The 16911-nt window shown below is 42.6% G+C and overlaps 1 protein-coding gene across 4 annotated transcripts in view; it reads right to left on the minus strand.

Moving 5' to 3' along the window:
* The window catches only part of KIAA0319L (KIAA0319 like), an 87744-nt gene that overhangs the window by 32389 nt on the left and 38444 nt on the right, over positions 1-16911 (minus strand). The window contains exons 4-8 of one of the 4 annotated variants that reach the window (XM_043992563.1): positions 12674-12971; positions 9420-9521; positions 5171-5268; positions 3163-3250; positions 815-907 (exon numbers count right to left, since the gene is read on the minus strand). In XM_043992563.1, coding sequence (XP_043848498.1) covers positions 815-907; positions 3163-3250; positions 5171-5268; positions 9420-9521; positions 12674-12971 — 679 coding nt within the window. The remainder of the gene's footprint in view (positions 1-814; positions 908-3162; positions 3251-5170; positions 5269-9419; positions 9522-12673; positions 12972-16911) is intronic. The other 3 variants (XM_043992564.1, XM_043992565.1, XM_043992566.1) reach the window with 3 other exon arrangements.

Genomic DNA, 16911 nt, shown 5'->3' on the forward strand with positions numbered 1-16911 from the left:
CCTGTGGTCTAATGCTGCTTCTTCCAAAGGCAATGACTAGCAGCCTTCTACCCACTTCCCTCTCCACATGGCAGCCGTCTTCTCTATCCTCCTCCCCTTCCTCCTATTCTCTTTCCCCAATCATCAACCTTTGCCTCAGGGCTGCCAGCAGAAATCCTGGATGAAGTACAGCCTGGTTGGTGGCATTAGAGACCAAAGAGACCCTGTGACAAAACAATCCACATGTACTAGGACAGGAAGGCTAGCAAAATCTTCACAAAACTCCATCAAGCTTATATTATGAAAGGCCTAAAGATCAATAACACTCTCTGAGTAGTGGTGAAGGGCCACTTCACTTTCATCCTTCAATAGAACCTACTTCCAGGGGCAAGAAAACACTGTGTCACCCAAAGAGAACATGAACAGGAAGCTTAGTGAGTGGTAGGGGAAGCTCTCTCAGTGAGGTTTCTGCATCTTTGTCTATTATGCTCTCTGCTCCCATGGGAAAAGTTCTTGTGATATTAGTACATTCTCCATTTAAGGAGGTAGGAACACAAACTAGGTGAATTTGTAAAGTCATGAAACTCCAATGAAAAGAATTTTAAGTAGCCATGCAGCCTTCCCATCCCATGGTATATAAAAGCAGCTTTAAATCCATTCCATTTGTATGGCTGAGAGCTTTAAGCCCCTTGTACTGCAAAGGAGCAGTCAAGGGAGATTCATAACAACCAAAGTGATATCCCTGGGCTGTACACCATGCTGCAATAGGGCACTCATTCTGGCAGAGCAGGGGGAATCGCTGCTTGCAGAATCATACACTGGGGAAAGTACTTACTGCTGCCATCAATGACTGTGGAAGTGGTTGGCAGAGAGATCTCCTGGAATTGTGGTGACACAACAGCAACAGGGGGCTGATTCACATGGGGTTCTGCAAAAACAATGACCCAATAATATAAGGAGAGCATACAGGCTTTGTGGTGAAGAAGTCACTGGACTTCAATGATATTGCTTGATAAGCCTCTCTAGGCTGGTCACTGGGGAGGAGGGAAGAGCATAAGGCTCCTGGCCATTTCCAGGTAATCAAAGGTTAAGAGACCCCATTCTTTTACTTTTAGGGAAGGTCAGGACACTGTGAACACTAGCTTATAAAAACCCTGCTCACACCCGAATCTAACTTAGCCACTCTTCAGGCTGAGGCTCAGGCCTCTCACACTGCTGCTGTGGACTTATACAGAGTGTGAATGATGTTCCAGCAGCAGAAGACAGACCCATGTAAGAGTGGGCCTGCGGTGGGTCTCCTATAACAATGCTCTTTGGACTACCTTAGGGAGGCCATCAATAATTTCCCAATGATTCACATATAAGCTTATGACATGGTATGACCTTATCTCTGCAGATATAATTATTTGCCTTGTATAGCAACCACCCTAAAATGGCTGTAAACTCCAGGAATCTCTCTTTTCTTTTGTAAATGATAAATCAGGATCTATTTTTGGTCAGACAAAAGAGACTGCCCAGTACCTAGATTGAAGAGCTTAAAACTTCTGAACCGAGGTATGGAAAAGTACAAAGCTCAAGGGAAAAAGCTGACAATCTCTGGCCTAAAGTCTCAGTAGGCCACAGAGGTGACTCTAGGTTCTCTGAGGCTCTATTAGCAGAGCACAAGTTCTGACAGACCCTACAAAGCTAGAAAGTCTTTGGTTATAGTCCACAAGACACTGTGTCTGATGTCTGAGGACCAACTTAACTAAGCACACAGAGGCTCAATACCAAGACAAAAAATAAATGGTCTTCTGGTCTATACAGCCCTGTTCTGCTTCCTCAGTGATGGCTCCTTCATCAATATTTCTCTTCTGAACAGGTGCTGTAGGTTAACAATGTTATGGACCCAGAATTTAAGAGGAGGAAGAGATGAGGCTGGGCCACATTTGAGAACCTATGTGGTGCTTTCCATGAACCCAGATGGCTGGTCCCTTCAGCGCCAACAGAGCTCACTGCTGATATCAGAGAAAGGTCTTTCATGGAAAAGTTCAGCTGAAGAAGTTCACCAGATAAGGATTAAGCAGCTATATGATGCCTACTGTGCGCCAGGCACTGTGCTGACAGCTCCACAAATATTTCACCTGAGCCTCACAACAACTCTGGGAGATGGGTGCTATTATACAGCTGAAGAAACTGAGGCAAAGATTCAGTGACTTGCCCAGGGTCACACAGCTAGTAAGGGTCTGAGACTGGATTGGAACTCAGGTCTCCTTATTCCAAGCCCAGTGTGGCATGGAAACAATTGCAACTGTCATTGGTGAAAAGAGTATCAAAGCCAAGAGGCCTGTCACTACAAAGCTCAAGAAAGGAGAATTGATCCCCAGAATAAAATAAAATACCCACAAACAGGCTCTAGCCTATTCAGCTTTAACAGTGAATGAATGGAAAGGGTTACAAGAACTCAAAGATCTGGACATGAAAGGTGGCACTGAGAGAAGCACTGAAACCTAGGTGTTGGCCGTAGGACCGCTCCTCCATGGGTCTGTCTTCTGCACTGGAACATCATTCACACTCTGTATAAGTCCACAGCAGCAGTGTGAGAGGCCTGAGCCTCAGCCTGAGGAGTGGCTAAGTTATCTTTGGCTTATTTGAGCTATCTTCCCCTCTCTACTCTGCCCCCATTCTTCTAGAAATGCCAAGCAAGAGTCAAGAACATCAAGAGTTTTCCTCTGACCCACTAACAAGCCAGCTGCAGGAAGAATCTGTTTGAAAGGAGGAAAAGTTGGCTCATACAGTGAATGAGGAACAGTGGTGGATGCATGAGGAACTCTCTGTACAGTCCTGCATCTCTGGGAGGAAAATAAATGATCATCCCCCAAGTGCCAGATGATAGGTTCTCTTTTCTTTAGACTCTGGCTCTTGGCTCTCCCAGGCCATTTTCCTGAAGCATATGGTGCTTTCTCAGAACAGCATGCTTAGAGAAGTCCTCCCAAACAGTTCTTGGGTAAAATTGCTGGGCTAGGTTCTTTCTGCACAACGGTCATATTACCAATGCCACCCTCTCTTGCAGATTGTTTCAGCTAAAGCCAAAGCAGAGACTTTTCCAGAAACATAAAATCATAATTAAAATTGTAAAACACTCCAAAACCCACATTTCCTTCCTCCTTAAAATCTTACAACCCAAGAGTGGGATCTACATACCTGGATTTACTGTCACATTCACATATCCCTCCCCATAAGAATTCTGGCCATGTACAACCACTTTGAATTCATACAGACCAGGAGTGAGCTGTAAGGAAAGAAGAGTGGGCTTATTAGACAAGCATGAGGCATAAACAACCTGATTTACAACAATCTCCAAACACAAAGCCTTAAGCTCCGGATTTTAGCAGGTAATTTCTTTATTTGTATAAATTTTATTTTTTCAGATTAACAAAAACCCACTTTCCTCTCCCTCCAACTTCCCTTTGACCACTGGGGCGGGGGGAGGAGAGAACCCAAAACCCTTGTAACAAATACACACAGTCAAGCAAAACACATCCCTGCACTGGCCATGTCTAAAAACTCTATTAGCAAACCTTTGTGGCATTAGTCACAGAATGAGAAAAGGAGAGTGGAGAAGGGCAGGCCAAGCAACAGACTGGAAAGTCAATTCAGTAAACAATGATTAAAAGCTCATATATAAGACACTGTTCTAGGAGCTGGAGAGAGATAAAATAGGACTGACCCTGCCTTCTGTGAATTTATCTTTAGCAGGAGGGCGAAGACAAAGACAAATAATAACATAAGTACATAGGAGATGGTCTTTGAGGTTATCTTTTGAAAAAAGAAAAAGACATACTTACATAAGAGATAAGAAAAGAGAGAAATTACTTATTTATAGCTGAAAAAAAGGAAAAAGAACAGAAAGTGGGACCTGAGCTGGGTCTTGAAGAAAAGAATTTCAAGAGATTGAAGTTTAAAGGGATACCATGAAATGCAAATGGAGGACACAAAGGCTGAGAGGCAGAAAAAGGCAGGATGAGATCTCAAAACAGGAAAGAGTCTGCTAAAGGAAGGGGAGGCAAGTTTTTTGAAAAGGCTGGTGAGTTTGGAACCAGACTAGGAAGGTATTAATCTACAGGCAATGAGGAGACCACTCAAACATTTTGAGCAGAGAAGTGGTACAGAAGGGGAGCGAATGGAAGCAGGAAAACCAGTTAGGAAACTATTGCATTAGTCCAGGCAAGAGATAACAATGGTTTAAACTGGAGTGGTTACACCAGGGGTAAAAATGAGGGGGATTAAATGAGCTACTGAAGGGATGTAATCAAAAGGACTGAAGGATGGACTGGATGAAGAGAGAAGGGGAGGGAAGAGTTAAAAACGACTCTGAAATGTTATGTATGGATGCTAATTCTAATAGTGATTTTCCTGGGAAAATATGACAGGTTTCAATTTCCTGGATTTGTTCCTAACATGGTAATAAGTAAGGTCCTTTACACTCTTCTAGCTAACATGACTGGTCTGTGAGGTTTAAATGATGATTTTTTTTCAATAAAACATTAGAAAAGGCATCTGCAGGCATAGTAGAGTGCTGGGTTTAGAGTCAGAAAGATGTGAGTTTAACTCTAGCCTCAGACATTTGCTAATTATGTGACCTTGGGCAAGTCACTTAACTTCCATCTGCCACAGTTTCCTTATCTGTAAAATGGGGGTGATAATAATAGCACCTACCTCTCAGGGTTGCTGTGAGGATCAAATGACATAATATTTGTAAAAGCAGTTAGCACAGTGCCTGACACATCGTAGGCACTATATAAATGCATATTCCATTTCTTTCCCTTCCCTTGAGAAGTGTGGAACAACCACTAAATTCCATTACAACAAGGAAATGCTCATAGCTATGTGGATCCTAAGGTCAACTGTCTTGTGAGGTCTAAAATCCTTATACTACTGCTACAAGCTGTTTAGCAACTATATTTATAGCCAATACCATTCTGCCAGAAGTCTTTCTCACCAAAAATGGCATAAACTAACAAAGACTGGAAAGCTGCCAGTCAGGTCCTTGAAGGATTCGTTTCTGAAGGAATGCTCAGGATCTGAGTGATAGAAGTCTCTCTTGACCCTTTTCCATATAGGAAAAAAAAAAAAATCCAACCTGGTATTATACACTTTAGGAAATGGATGGGCAACCCTTACCCACACCATATGTAGGAAGGAAATTCACCTTGGAGAGCTTGAGGAACGGTGAATGCTGGCCTTCCATTTCCCCACTGTAGTTTGTAAGATGAGTAATCAGCTTCCATTCGTAGGAGTAGCTTTCGCCTAAAGAAGGGCCAGTTACAGAAATCATGAAAACATACACCTACACCCCCTAGAGTGAGGGCATTCACAACGCTTACCAATAATTCTCATTTTTATACAAAATGGATCTGAATTTCAGACATGGCCTTTTATAGGTCTTATCTCCAAATTGCTCAGGAGCTAGCCTGCATGGGATTCAAGTAATCTGTTCTTGAGGATAAGAGAGGCTCCAACTGACTCAGCTCTTATTACTGCCTCCTGTTCTCTAGGCTCCCGAGAGCTCAAATCTACTGCGCCCTCCTCCCAAATAAAAATTATAAGAGAGAGAGAGAGAGAGAGAGAGTGTGTGTGTATGTGTGTGTGTGTGTGTGTGTGTGTGTGTGTGTGTGTGTAAATGGTGGCATCCTAAGTGATGCTGTGTTAGTGGTGACTGCTGATTCTCACTGACAATATCTGCTCTGGAATCTCCTCCTCCCAAGTAGCAGAGATGAACTCATTGGAAACAAAGACCGTTTTCTTGCAAACTTCTTTTGCAACAAAGAACAGCCATGATTTCTAAATAACACGGTTCGGAAATAGCTTTGCACAGAATGCTAACAATGCCCGTCTGAGGTCATCATACCCTGGTGAGTTAAAAGAGTTGCTCAAATCCTGCTGAGCCAAATAACATCCTGCAGCAAGCAAGAACTGCAGGAGACGGCCCACTTAAAACAGGCCCATTTAAGTTCATTAAAGTCAGAGAAAGCACATATCACAAAAGTCCTGCCTCTCTGATGTCATGGTTTCTAGTTCAGAACAAATCAGGGAGAGTGGTTTGTTGTCCCAGTGGGGAAAATGCATGGGAGCACACATGTAGACAGGCAAGCAGAGCACTGTGCAAAGAGCTCTGGCTCTGGAGTCAGATGATCTGGGGTCAAATCCCAGCTCTGCCACTTTTTAACTGCACGACCTTAGGCAAGTCACTTCTCTTTGGGTCTTGGTTCCTTCATCTGTAAAATGTTCTAGAAGGCTGGACTCAATAACCTCTGAAATCCCCTCTAGCTCACATTTTATGATCCTACAACTCAAGCTGGGTGAGGGTCTTATGGAAGGACTCAGTTTAAGTGACCATTCTAGGTTTATGTTTGGAGAAGAGAAAATACCACCCATGGCAAAAGTATATTAGAAAGGAGAAAAACCCGAGGGAGGAGTTGGCTCCCTCCTCTCTCATGAGGCCAACTGGCTTTGAAGGTTAGCAGTCCCTTGTTTAAATGAGTAAAAATCCAAGATGTCCTCATCTCATCTTACAAACACAAGGCCTCTGGCCACACAATCCTTTCTGCTTTCTTTGACAAATGCAGCCTACAGCATGGCACAGGTTTGTACACTGTGATAGGATCATAGAACCTTAGAGCTAGGAGGGACCATAAAAGTCAGCTGATCTAACCCTTTCATGTTAAAAATGAGAAAAGTGAAGCCCTAAGAAATGGGGCAAGGCAGCCAGCTACCTTGGACAAGTCATGCCCCCTCCCTGGGCTCTTAATTTTCCTAAGAGTCATGGGCTAGGGGCGAGGAGATAGGAAATGTACAGAAAAAGATAACTAGAGTTAAATGGGGTACCAAGATGACATCTTTCCCAGTTGTAGTTGAGACAGTTCCCTCACCCCCTCTTCCTGGCCCCTGTGGAAAACAGGTACTCATGGATTTGAAAAGTCCACATTTTATAAAGCTGAGAACAAAGGGAAAAGGGCAATACCCTTAGAGCAAAGAAATACAGGGGGAAAAAACAAACCTTACAGATAGTGCAGAGTCCAGGAGCAGTAACAATTAATTAGGAGACAGTCGGGCAGAATACTGATTCGATGAGTTTACTGAATGTAGTAAAGAACTGGGGGGAAAGGGCAGAAAGAAACCCTTTATATTGACTCTAGTGCAGTTTGAGCACTAGTCAATTTTGGGTTCAAGTCTATATTTTTCTTTCTTTTTTTTTTTTAGTGAGGCAATTGGGGTTAAGTGACTTGCCCAGGGTCACACAGCTAGTAAGTGTTAAGTGTCTAAGGCCAGATTTGAACTCGGGTACTCCTGACTCCAGGACCAGTGCTCTATCCACTGCACCACCTAGCTGCCCTCAAGTCTATATTAATTCACACAAATTTAAACGCAAGTTAGAAAGCATACCAAGGCCAAGGGATTCTCACATAGAGCTGAGGTGAAGCAGCTAAAACCCTACTCTTATCATTGCGTCAGATCCTCAAAGGCCAATGAATGTGCTTCCACCCATAATTCAAAACCACCACCAGGGGGAAGAAAAAACCCTCAACTTTTTGAGGAATGAATTGATAAGAAATCTCAAGCTGTGAGACAAAAAATACAGATCACAACTTAGGTTTTTAAAAACTATTTTCTGGGGGGCAGCTAGATGGTGCAGTGGATAAAGCACCGGCCCTGGATTCAGGAGTACCTGAGTTCAAATCCAGCCTCAGACACTTGACACATACTAGCTGTGTGACTATGGGCAAGTCACTTAACCCCCACTGCCCCACAAAAACAACAACAACAACAACAACAACAACAACAAAAACTATTTTCTGTATAAACATGATATTTGAAGTAGGGCACAGGAATGAGTAGTATTATGGGAAACTGAAATGTATGTATCTAAAATGGAAACTTCAATGCAGAAAGGGAACTACATCTATCAGAGATGTTAAGAAAATCATAGGACTTCAGCTGAAAGGGTCCTTTAAAAATGTGGTCATTCAAATCTCCCATTTTAGGAGAAAATGGAGAATCCGAGAGGGGAAGTCACTTGCCCAGTGGCATGCAGGTAGAAAGCAAGAGTCAGAATTTGCATTCAGGTCCTCTAAGCCCAAAGCCAAGGATACTTCCTGCAACAGTTTTGTTCTTGAAAAGTTATGTGCGTTATAAATAAAACATTTGAAAATTAAGGAATTGAGGCAGCTAGATGGCACAGTAGATAAAGCACTGGCCCTGGATTCAGGAGGACCTGAGTTCAAATCCAGCCTCAGACACTTGACACTTACTAGTTATGTGACTCTGGCAAGTCACTTCGCCCTCATTGCCCCACCCAAAAAGAGAGAGAGAGAGAGAGAGAGAGAGAGAGAGAGAGAGAGAGAGAGAAAGAAAGAAAAAATTGAATTAAGGAATCTTATCATCTAAAAGGGTCATCCAGTCTAACATTTTCACTCTGCTGGAAAATTCTCTACAGTATCCCTGAGAGGGGGCCATTCAGACTCTAGGTTCTTGTAGGTCCTCCTAAAGCAGCTCATTACACATCACCAGATAGGCCATTCTGTTAGAAAGTTTTATGCAGAGATGAGCCTAATTTGCCTCTCTGTAATTTCCAGCCACATGCCCTTATTCTATCCTGTGGAGCTGTACAGTAAAAGCCTCATCCCTCTTCCATTTGATAGCCCTTTTTGGTGGTAACCATTATGTTCCTCTCATACAAGCTAGAATACAACATACCGGGTTCCTTAATTATTATTGTCATTGTTTGTCCTTCGTTCTGGAAGAGAACCATGACATCAGGTGGTGTCATGACTTGCATTAAATTGGATTTAAGTGAGGAAGGGCTGTGCAAGGTCACCGACCTCACTCTCTCCACAGCCATCTGGGTCTAGTGACAAGATATATATTAGGACTACTAAATAAGGCCCTGGATATTTAAGGCAATTGGGGTTAAGTTGACTTGCCATGGGTCACACAGCTCGTAAGTGTCTGAGTTGAGATTTGAACTCAGGTCCTTTCAACTTCAGGGCCAGTGCTCTATCCACTGCACTACCTAGCTGCTCCTCCTTAACTAATACTTACATGACCAAGAGAACGACTTAAAGAAATCTTTTCTGATACTAAAAACCCATCCCCTGAACTATGTTTTGTAAACAAAATTTTAGTTCACTGATTTCTTAAAAAGTGGCACAGCCATATTAACAGTGGAAATTCTGAGCACTTTAGGAAATTAACATCTTCCTTGAAAATACTGGACCTCCCCCTCAGAGTTCTTACCTTCTTTTTTTTTTTTTTCAGGGCCATGGGGGTTAAGTGACTTGCCCAGGGTCACACAGCTAGTAAGTGTCAAGTGTCTGAGGTCGGATTTGAACTCAGATCCTCCTGAATCCAGGGCCGGTGCTTTATCCACTGCGCCACCTAGCTGCCCCGAGAGTTCTTACCTTCTGCTGGTGCTGGGATGACAAATGCATTTAACTGAACTTCGTTTTTGGGCAACGTCATCTCTACATTGTCTCCTGCAGATACTACCAATTCATCTATACCTGGTAAGAAAGTGAATATCCTAGAATCAGCAATAGAGCTAATGGAGATAGTAGCATTTCTCTTCATTCTGCTGCCAAAGTCCAAAGGCTATAAAAAGGCAGGCTATGTAAGATGTTCTTCACCACTGTCTAGTCTCTCCCTAACCCAGCCTCATCCATGTTTCTGTCTTCATTAGGCCAGCATACCTGCTGTTTAAGTTTTTGCTACCTAAATCCAACAGCTTTTTCATAGTCCTGGGCCAACCCCTCTATGTCTCTGACACTTGTCAACTTCCTCCTTGAAACCCTCTTGCCTTTGCCTCTACGGTATCATCTAAATCCTAGTTTTAGTGGATTACAAAATCAGTCTGAGTAACAGTGTAAGATGGCAGCCAAACAGTCAATCAAGTTCTATGGAGCATGGCCTCCAGGAAGAAGGGAATGATACGAGAGCCTGTATGTGACACTCTACCAGAGACCACACACAGACATCCTATTCTGAGTGTCACATTTTAGGAAGGGCACTGGCAGCGACCAGGATGAGGAAGGCCCAGAGTCTGTGTCATCAAAGGATTAGCCAAAAGTACTCGGGATGTTTGGCTGGTGAAGAGAGGGCCCAGAAGGGCCATGGTAGCCAGCTTTCAGTACTTGGATGGATGTCTTACAGAAGAAGGATGTGACTTTTCTTTTTAGCCCTGGAAGCCACAACTAACAGCAAAGGATGGAAGTTGCAAAGAGATGTCAGGAAAAAACCTCCTCGGAATTAGCACTATCTATAGAACGGAATGGTCAGCCAGGGGAGGTGGCGGGTCCTCAGTAGAGGTGTCAGATAGGCTGGATGATGACTTGTTAGTTGAATTGTAGAAGAGATTCTTCTGGAGGTACGGGTTGGACTCACTGACCTTTGAGGTTTCTTCCAACTGAACTTGAGTGATTCCAATTCCACTTCTTTTCCTATTTTTCTGTTCTCCCCCTCCTCATAGACCCCACTCCATGATCTAATTGTGAGCCTCCTCAAGGCTGAGCCACTGGCCTCTGTTCTTTCTAGAATCACTTTCTCAATTCATTGATCACTCCTATGCCTGTTACTCTAAAATCTATAACTCTAGCCCTTACCTCTCACTGAAACTCCAGTCCGACTTCTATAAGTAGCAACGGTTCTGTGTTCCTACCTGACATTTCCACTGAGCCAATTCTGCCACCAAAATGACTTTCCTTCCTAATTTTTTCCCATTTCTCTCTATGGCATGATGCTTTCAGTACTCTGGGCCTGCAACCTCAGTCATCTTTGGATATAAAGAATAAAGAAGCAGTCACCAAAGCTTGTCAATTTTTATTTTGTGATATGTGACTCCTGACTTCCTTTCCATTCCTATCAATTTCACCCTCTTCCAGGACCCCACCACCTCATGTGTGCATCATTGCAACAGCCCAACTGTTGTCCTGACTTCTTACCTTTCTCTGCTCTGATGAACCCTAAAAACCAAGGCCAGATTAACCTTGCTAAAGAACTGACATCATCCCCTGGCCCAGGCATTATAGCCTCCTACTGACTGAATTCTCAGTCCAGGTTCAAACTTTTCATCCTGGCATTTCTTCAGGTCTTTATGACCTGACCCCTCTCAACTGAACCTCTTCCTTTATCTTAACAAGAACCTTCTACTCCATTCAGATCGGTTTCCTAGTGTCCCTTTTATACGCCAAGCGCATCTACTTGTAATGTCCCCTCCTCTTCCTCTCTGCCAATCAAACCATCACCTATCCTCCATGGCCCATCTACAAAAATGAAGCCTTTATCACTACTCCAGTCTATAATGATTTCTTCCTTTCCTCTGAGCTCCTACAGGAATAGGCCATAAGTCTATATGGCCTTATATTCCTCGAGTTTTCTTATCTCCCCAATATCATAAGCACCTCGAAGTCTTCCTCCCATCTGTCCCCCAAATAGTGCAAGGGCACATGGGGGCACCTTAACACTTCTTTATTTAGCTGAGACCAAACAAACTCTGAGGAATGATCACATTTTGTTTCATGGCAATACAAAGCATCCATGTTGTACTCACCTCCTATTTGGACCTTTGTGCTTTGGGGAAAATGCAAGAGTCTACTATGTGGTCCAGAGGTTTTAAGTCTCCTGAGTCCCAGGAGAGGGAAGAAAAAGTCACCAAAGTGGTTTCTGAGAGAACCCACCTGTCTTCACTTGGCACTCACAGGACAAAAAAACCTTAATTAGCATCTTGCGACCTTAGTCCCTCATGATTACACCAAGAACTTCAGGTATCCTGCCTGAACACAAACATCATTGCAGTGCTAACAGATTCTGGAAAAACCCTGACAACAACTTCAGGTTACATCACCAGATGGGGGGAAGGGAGAAAAAAAGAGAGAGGAAGAGGGAAGAGGAAAGAGAGCATGAGGAAAATAGAGAGAGAGGAAGAGGGAAAGGGAAGGAGAGAGGAAGAGAGGAGAGAAAGGGAAAGGGAAGGAGGGGGGTAGAGAGGAGGAGGGAGTAAGGGAGGAGGGGGGAGGGAGAAAGAAGGAAGAAGCACACAGACATGCACACTCTCTTTCATTTCATTGGCTCTGCTCTTCTCCCCTTTACGCTTATCCAGGGAAAAGATCAGCTCAGTTTTCTCTATTAACCATTTCCTCTTAACATGTAAGACCAGCATCGCTGCAGAACAGACCCAATGTTGTTAAGGCAACGATCTATGTATAAATCTCTCTCCCTGACGGTTGCTTTAAAAATAAAGATGCTGTCAAAGCCATAGAGACAAACATCTGACCTACTACCAGCCTTTTAGATGGCAAGTGGGTGCATGTATCCAACACTCTCTTCCCACCAGGCTCCGTCTGCTTGGTTCCTCTGAACATTATTGAATTTTACAAGAACCTGGTGCTCTTAAGAAGCAGGATAATATGCACAGTGGAATCTGGCTCACAGAGAGTGAATCTCATAAATTTCCATGTGCTGTAAGCTTGCTGAGCAAAAGGAGCAAGAGGAGCAGGTTATATTTGCTGGAGAGATGCTGACAGGGCTGATGTTTCTCCAGTATGCAGAAATCAAGCCTTATTCTCTTCCCCCCTTTTTAAGCCTCTAAAAGGGACAATGCTCAGATTTCTCAGCTTTCTCATCCGATCTTTGAGGATGGGGGCAAAGAAGCCTGTCTCACCTGGGGTTGATGCCACAGTGCTTGGGAAAGAAGTAGGGGTGGTCTGGTGAGTAGGGATGTTATCACGATGGGACAGAATCATAGGCAAAAGGGTAGTGATGCCATTAGTCTCAGAGCTTCTTCCTGACAAAGAACTAGGAGTAGGAATCAACTCCTCTGAGATTTCAGGCTGGACAGATGTAATGGTCAGCAAAGTGAGATTCTCTGTTTTCCCTGTAGCTGTCAGGCCCAGGGTTAAGGGACTGGAAGAGGTATCCAGATCAGGAGATTCCAGCAGCTTGGAAAATTCCTTGTGGGCCTAGAGAAACACAAAGATTTACCACATAAATAAGTAAAAGCTATGCAGTTTTTGATTCTTAAAGCAACAGTTCATATTTTGCTACCATAGTACTATCAAAGCTCATTTGTAAGAACCATGCTCTACATTAGGGACACATATTTTGAATTTCAAAGCCAAGAAATTTCAAAGCTAAAAAGGAGGCTCTTCTGTTTTGTTATTTGGGGGGAGGGGGGGTTAATGAGGGAAGGACTATAAGGTAGGATAGGGTGGGGCCTGGAGAATTGAGGGGAAGGTGTTTCCTTAAGTAGAATTTTCCTGGAACTACAGAGAAAATCCATAAAACCAAACCAACACAGAACAAAAAGTTCAGATGTTATCATGGGTAAGCAAGTAAATCTTCTTGACATTAATTCTATTCAGAACAATCTGAGGGAAAGTCAGGGTTTAGGCTGCAATCTCAATACCCCTCCCCCCTCCCCAGAGCAAAGCCAGCTCTAGCAATATACTGCCATAATCCAAGATGACAAAAATAATTTCCTTCTTTTCATTGCAAAAATTCCTCCACTACTACCTATTACCATTTCTAGTGGGAGCCTGCAGGATACACACAGGATGCTGCAACTAGTTTTATCTATGCTATCCATGTGGGGGACATACTTGGTAAAACACATGCTACTCTGGAAACATCTGTTTTATATTAAAAATGATTCACGAAAAAATTTGACATCCAATTCACTTGGATTTAAGATCCAATTGTATCAAAATAAAACAAAAACCTACCACTTTCTGATCAAAATCAAAACAGTCGAAAAGACAACAATGTCTTCCCACACCCTGCCTCCTGCCTAAGGCATATTACTGACACAGAGCCCACACGAGGGCAAAGACAGCAGGGTCTGGACAAAAACCCAAGATGACCCAGTTTTCCATGAGAATCAGTAACTGAGAAACACAGCAGGGCACAGCTTAACGTTGGTAGATGATGTGCCCTCTCTGCTCAATGTCTCTCTAGAGAGATGTACTGGAGGGAAGGGTAGGCAAGTCATAACATAGCTTTCATGTTTGCTCTTATTAATCAATGGGTGGTCAGTGTCAAGGTCTTTTTTGCAGATCCCATTCCATCTTCCTCTACCATCAGATCCAAAGATGCGAAGTTTTAATGAGGTCTAAGTTAATACAAATCAGCATAGGCCCATACTGCTGTTCCAATGCCTATCTTACACAGAATCCAACAGATAAATATTCTGACTCGTTTCACTAATTATGCCAACCAGGTAAATGGACTAGAGAACAAACTTCTTAGGAGATTAGCAGAGAATGAGAGTAGCTGTAGGGAAAGTAGAGAAGAGGTGCTAGGTTTCAGAAAGGATAATACTTTTTTTTTTTTTTTTAGCAAAGCAGTTGGGGTTAAGTGACTTGCCCAGGGTCACACAGCTAGTAAGTGTTAAGTGTCTGAGGCTGAATTTGAACTCAGGTCCTCCTGACTCCAGGGCCACTGTGCCACCTAGCTGCCCCAAGGATAATACTTTTTAAAGAGAAATATTGCTTTGTAGAGTTTTCTTGTTTTAAAAAAGGGGGGCTGAGAACAGCTGGATTGTCAAGGTTTTCTGGTGATAAAATGAGCCTTCTGTATGACTGAGGTATAAGTATGGGGAAGGAGTCTTCCATAGCCTACTAGCACAGATGAAGGACTGAGCAAAACTGACCTAAAAAGATTAAAAGTTTATATGAAAGAAGTAGGAAAAAAAATGAACAAGGCAACTATTTTTTGCCTGAGATCTTCAGGAGCTTGGAATTCTTCCCATTCAACATGCTACAAGTCTCAAGGATTAAGAGGAAGACTTTTCAAATATAAAATGATAGAATATTTTTAATGGCTGGGTGCCTGAGCACAGCCTATGCTTGGTAATTAACATGAGTGGTGGAGGGTCATACAAATTATAACTTTCTCAGCTCCCAATTCAAGTTAAAGCTCAGATATTTTGTGTGTGTGTGCATCTGTGCACGTGCGTGTCCTAATTTTTGTGGGGAGTCAGAGGCTGAAAATTCATTCTTTTTTTTTTTTAATTTTAGTGAGGCAACTGGGGTTAAGTGACTTGCCCAAGGTCACACAGCTAGTAAGTGTTAAGTGTTAAGTGTCTGAGGCCGGATTTGAACTCAGGTACTCCTGATTCCAGGGCCGGTGCTCTATCCACTGCGCCACCTAGCTGCCCCCAAAAATTCATTCTTTAACAGAAAAGATAGCCGAGAGACATTTGATTCCCCTAGTTCAATTATCTTTTTATTTATTTATCTCACAAACAACCAGTGGCTTCATAGAGAATGGAAATGATATGCCTATAAAATTGAAGAGGTAGCAATGATCATGGTAGATGAGAGAAAAGTACCAGATTTTTTGAAAGCCAAACTCTACATGAGGAAGATTTTTGCTTTGGATCTTCATTTCCTGAGCTCAAGGAGAGCAATTCCTCCTCCCCTTGCAAAAAGGTCATCTGATTATTTTTGTAGCAATTGCCAAGAGCTAAGTTACTTGTAACCCTACAAGATACCAATTCCTAATCTGTACTACTTTCTTGTCCACCTGCCAAAATTCTGGAAGAGGAAGCAAGGGAAGAGTCATTGCTTAGGGAGGATAGATGGCTTTAAAAGAACAGCCAAAGCTTCCCCCTCTGCAAATGGAAAAGAGAGAAATATAATGGATCTATAGCTATTCCTCCCCACTTCTAGAATTACAGAATGCCCACGATATCTGTTTTTTGGTATAGGAGAGAGAACAAAATCAACTATTTTGGGGGTTATATTTTCTTTTGTTAAAACAAAAGTTAAAATTTTTTAAAGAGATAATGTGCATTTCCAAAGGAATGAAAAACAAATCCTGCCCATGTAGCACCTTTGTTATTCGGTAGATACTGTACGGATAAATAATGGTGATTTGTGTTAACTTTTTTCTGCACTAGATACAGAAAGAACAGTAGAAGCTGGCCCCACCAGATAGGTGGCTATCACTAATTAGCACTGCATAAATTTCTTTTCCTTTCCTTTTCATATTAAGTGTGGGTTTGACCTCAAACACCCTCTCCCAAAAGAAGATTCATTTTTCTTGAGATGACATTCTCAAGAGTTAACCATTCTGCGAGCAACCTGTGACCTGATATATTAAACCTAATGCTTCATCTGCAAACTTGCAATAATAGCGCTAAGCATTTTCTTAATATTTGCTCTGGGGCTAAGAGATTTGCTCTTTTCCTAGGCTCTACAAAATGCAAAATGAAAACTGACTAGAGGAAGAAGAGGAATACACCAAGACAAACCACAGCAAAAACAAGACAAAGTAACCGAAGGGGAATGAGTCACTCTTTTAAAGCATATAACTGGGAAGAGCAAATATTGAGAAGCAGATTAATCTCCACTGGTAGCATTTTCCTTTGCATACAGCCCTTAGTGGGTATTCATGGCAGAGACTGTTTGGCTATGGTCCACATCCTGTTCCCCAGCCCTGCAGATCATGTCTCAATCTGCAGTATCAGGCGTGGCTTATTCAGATTGGAATAGAAGTTACCTCATCGGGAATGTAAATACATAAGAGATGGAGAGGAGGGGGTTGCTTAGGGAGAGAAAGAAATCGAATGTAGCAACAGTAAGTGTTTTCAATCTGGCAGAAAACATTGCAGAAGCATAGATGGAGACTACCACCCACATCCTAGCACCTACCTGTGGCCAAAAAACAACTAAGGCTGAATAATTAGCAAGGATTCTTTTTGTTTTGTTTTGTTTTTTTACTTTTCCATACACAAAATAGGGTTGGGATGATATGAACTCTGTCTTTCCTCTTAAAAATCTTAGAAATGGGTCTCAGAAGTCAAAATAATATGAGATTAATCTCTTGGAAGGGGAAAGGGGGAGGAATACAGTGGGGAATACAGATAGGAAAAAAAATAAATCAACCAAAATTTCTTTT

The sequence above is a fragment of the Dromiciops gliroides genome, chromosome 3, assembly GCF_019393635.1.
Source record: "Dromiciops gliroides isolate mDroGli1 chromosome 3, mDroGli1.pri, whole genome shotgun sequence".
Lineage (NCBI taxonomy): Eukaryota > Metazoa > Chordata > Mammalia > Microbiotheria > Microbiotheriidae > Dromiciops > Dromiciops gliroides.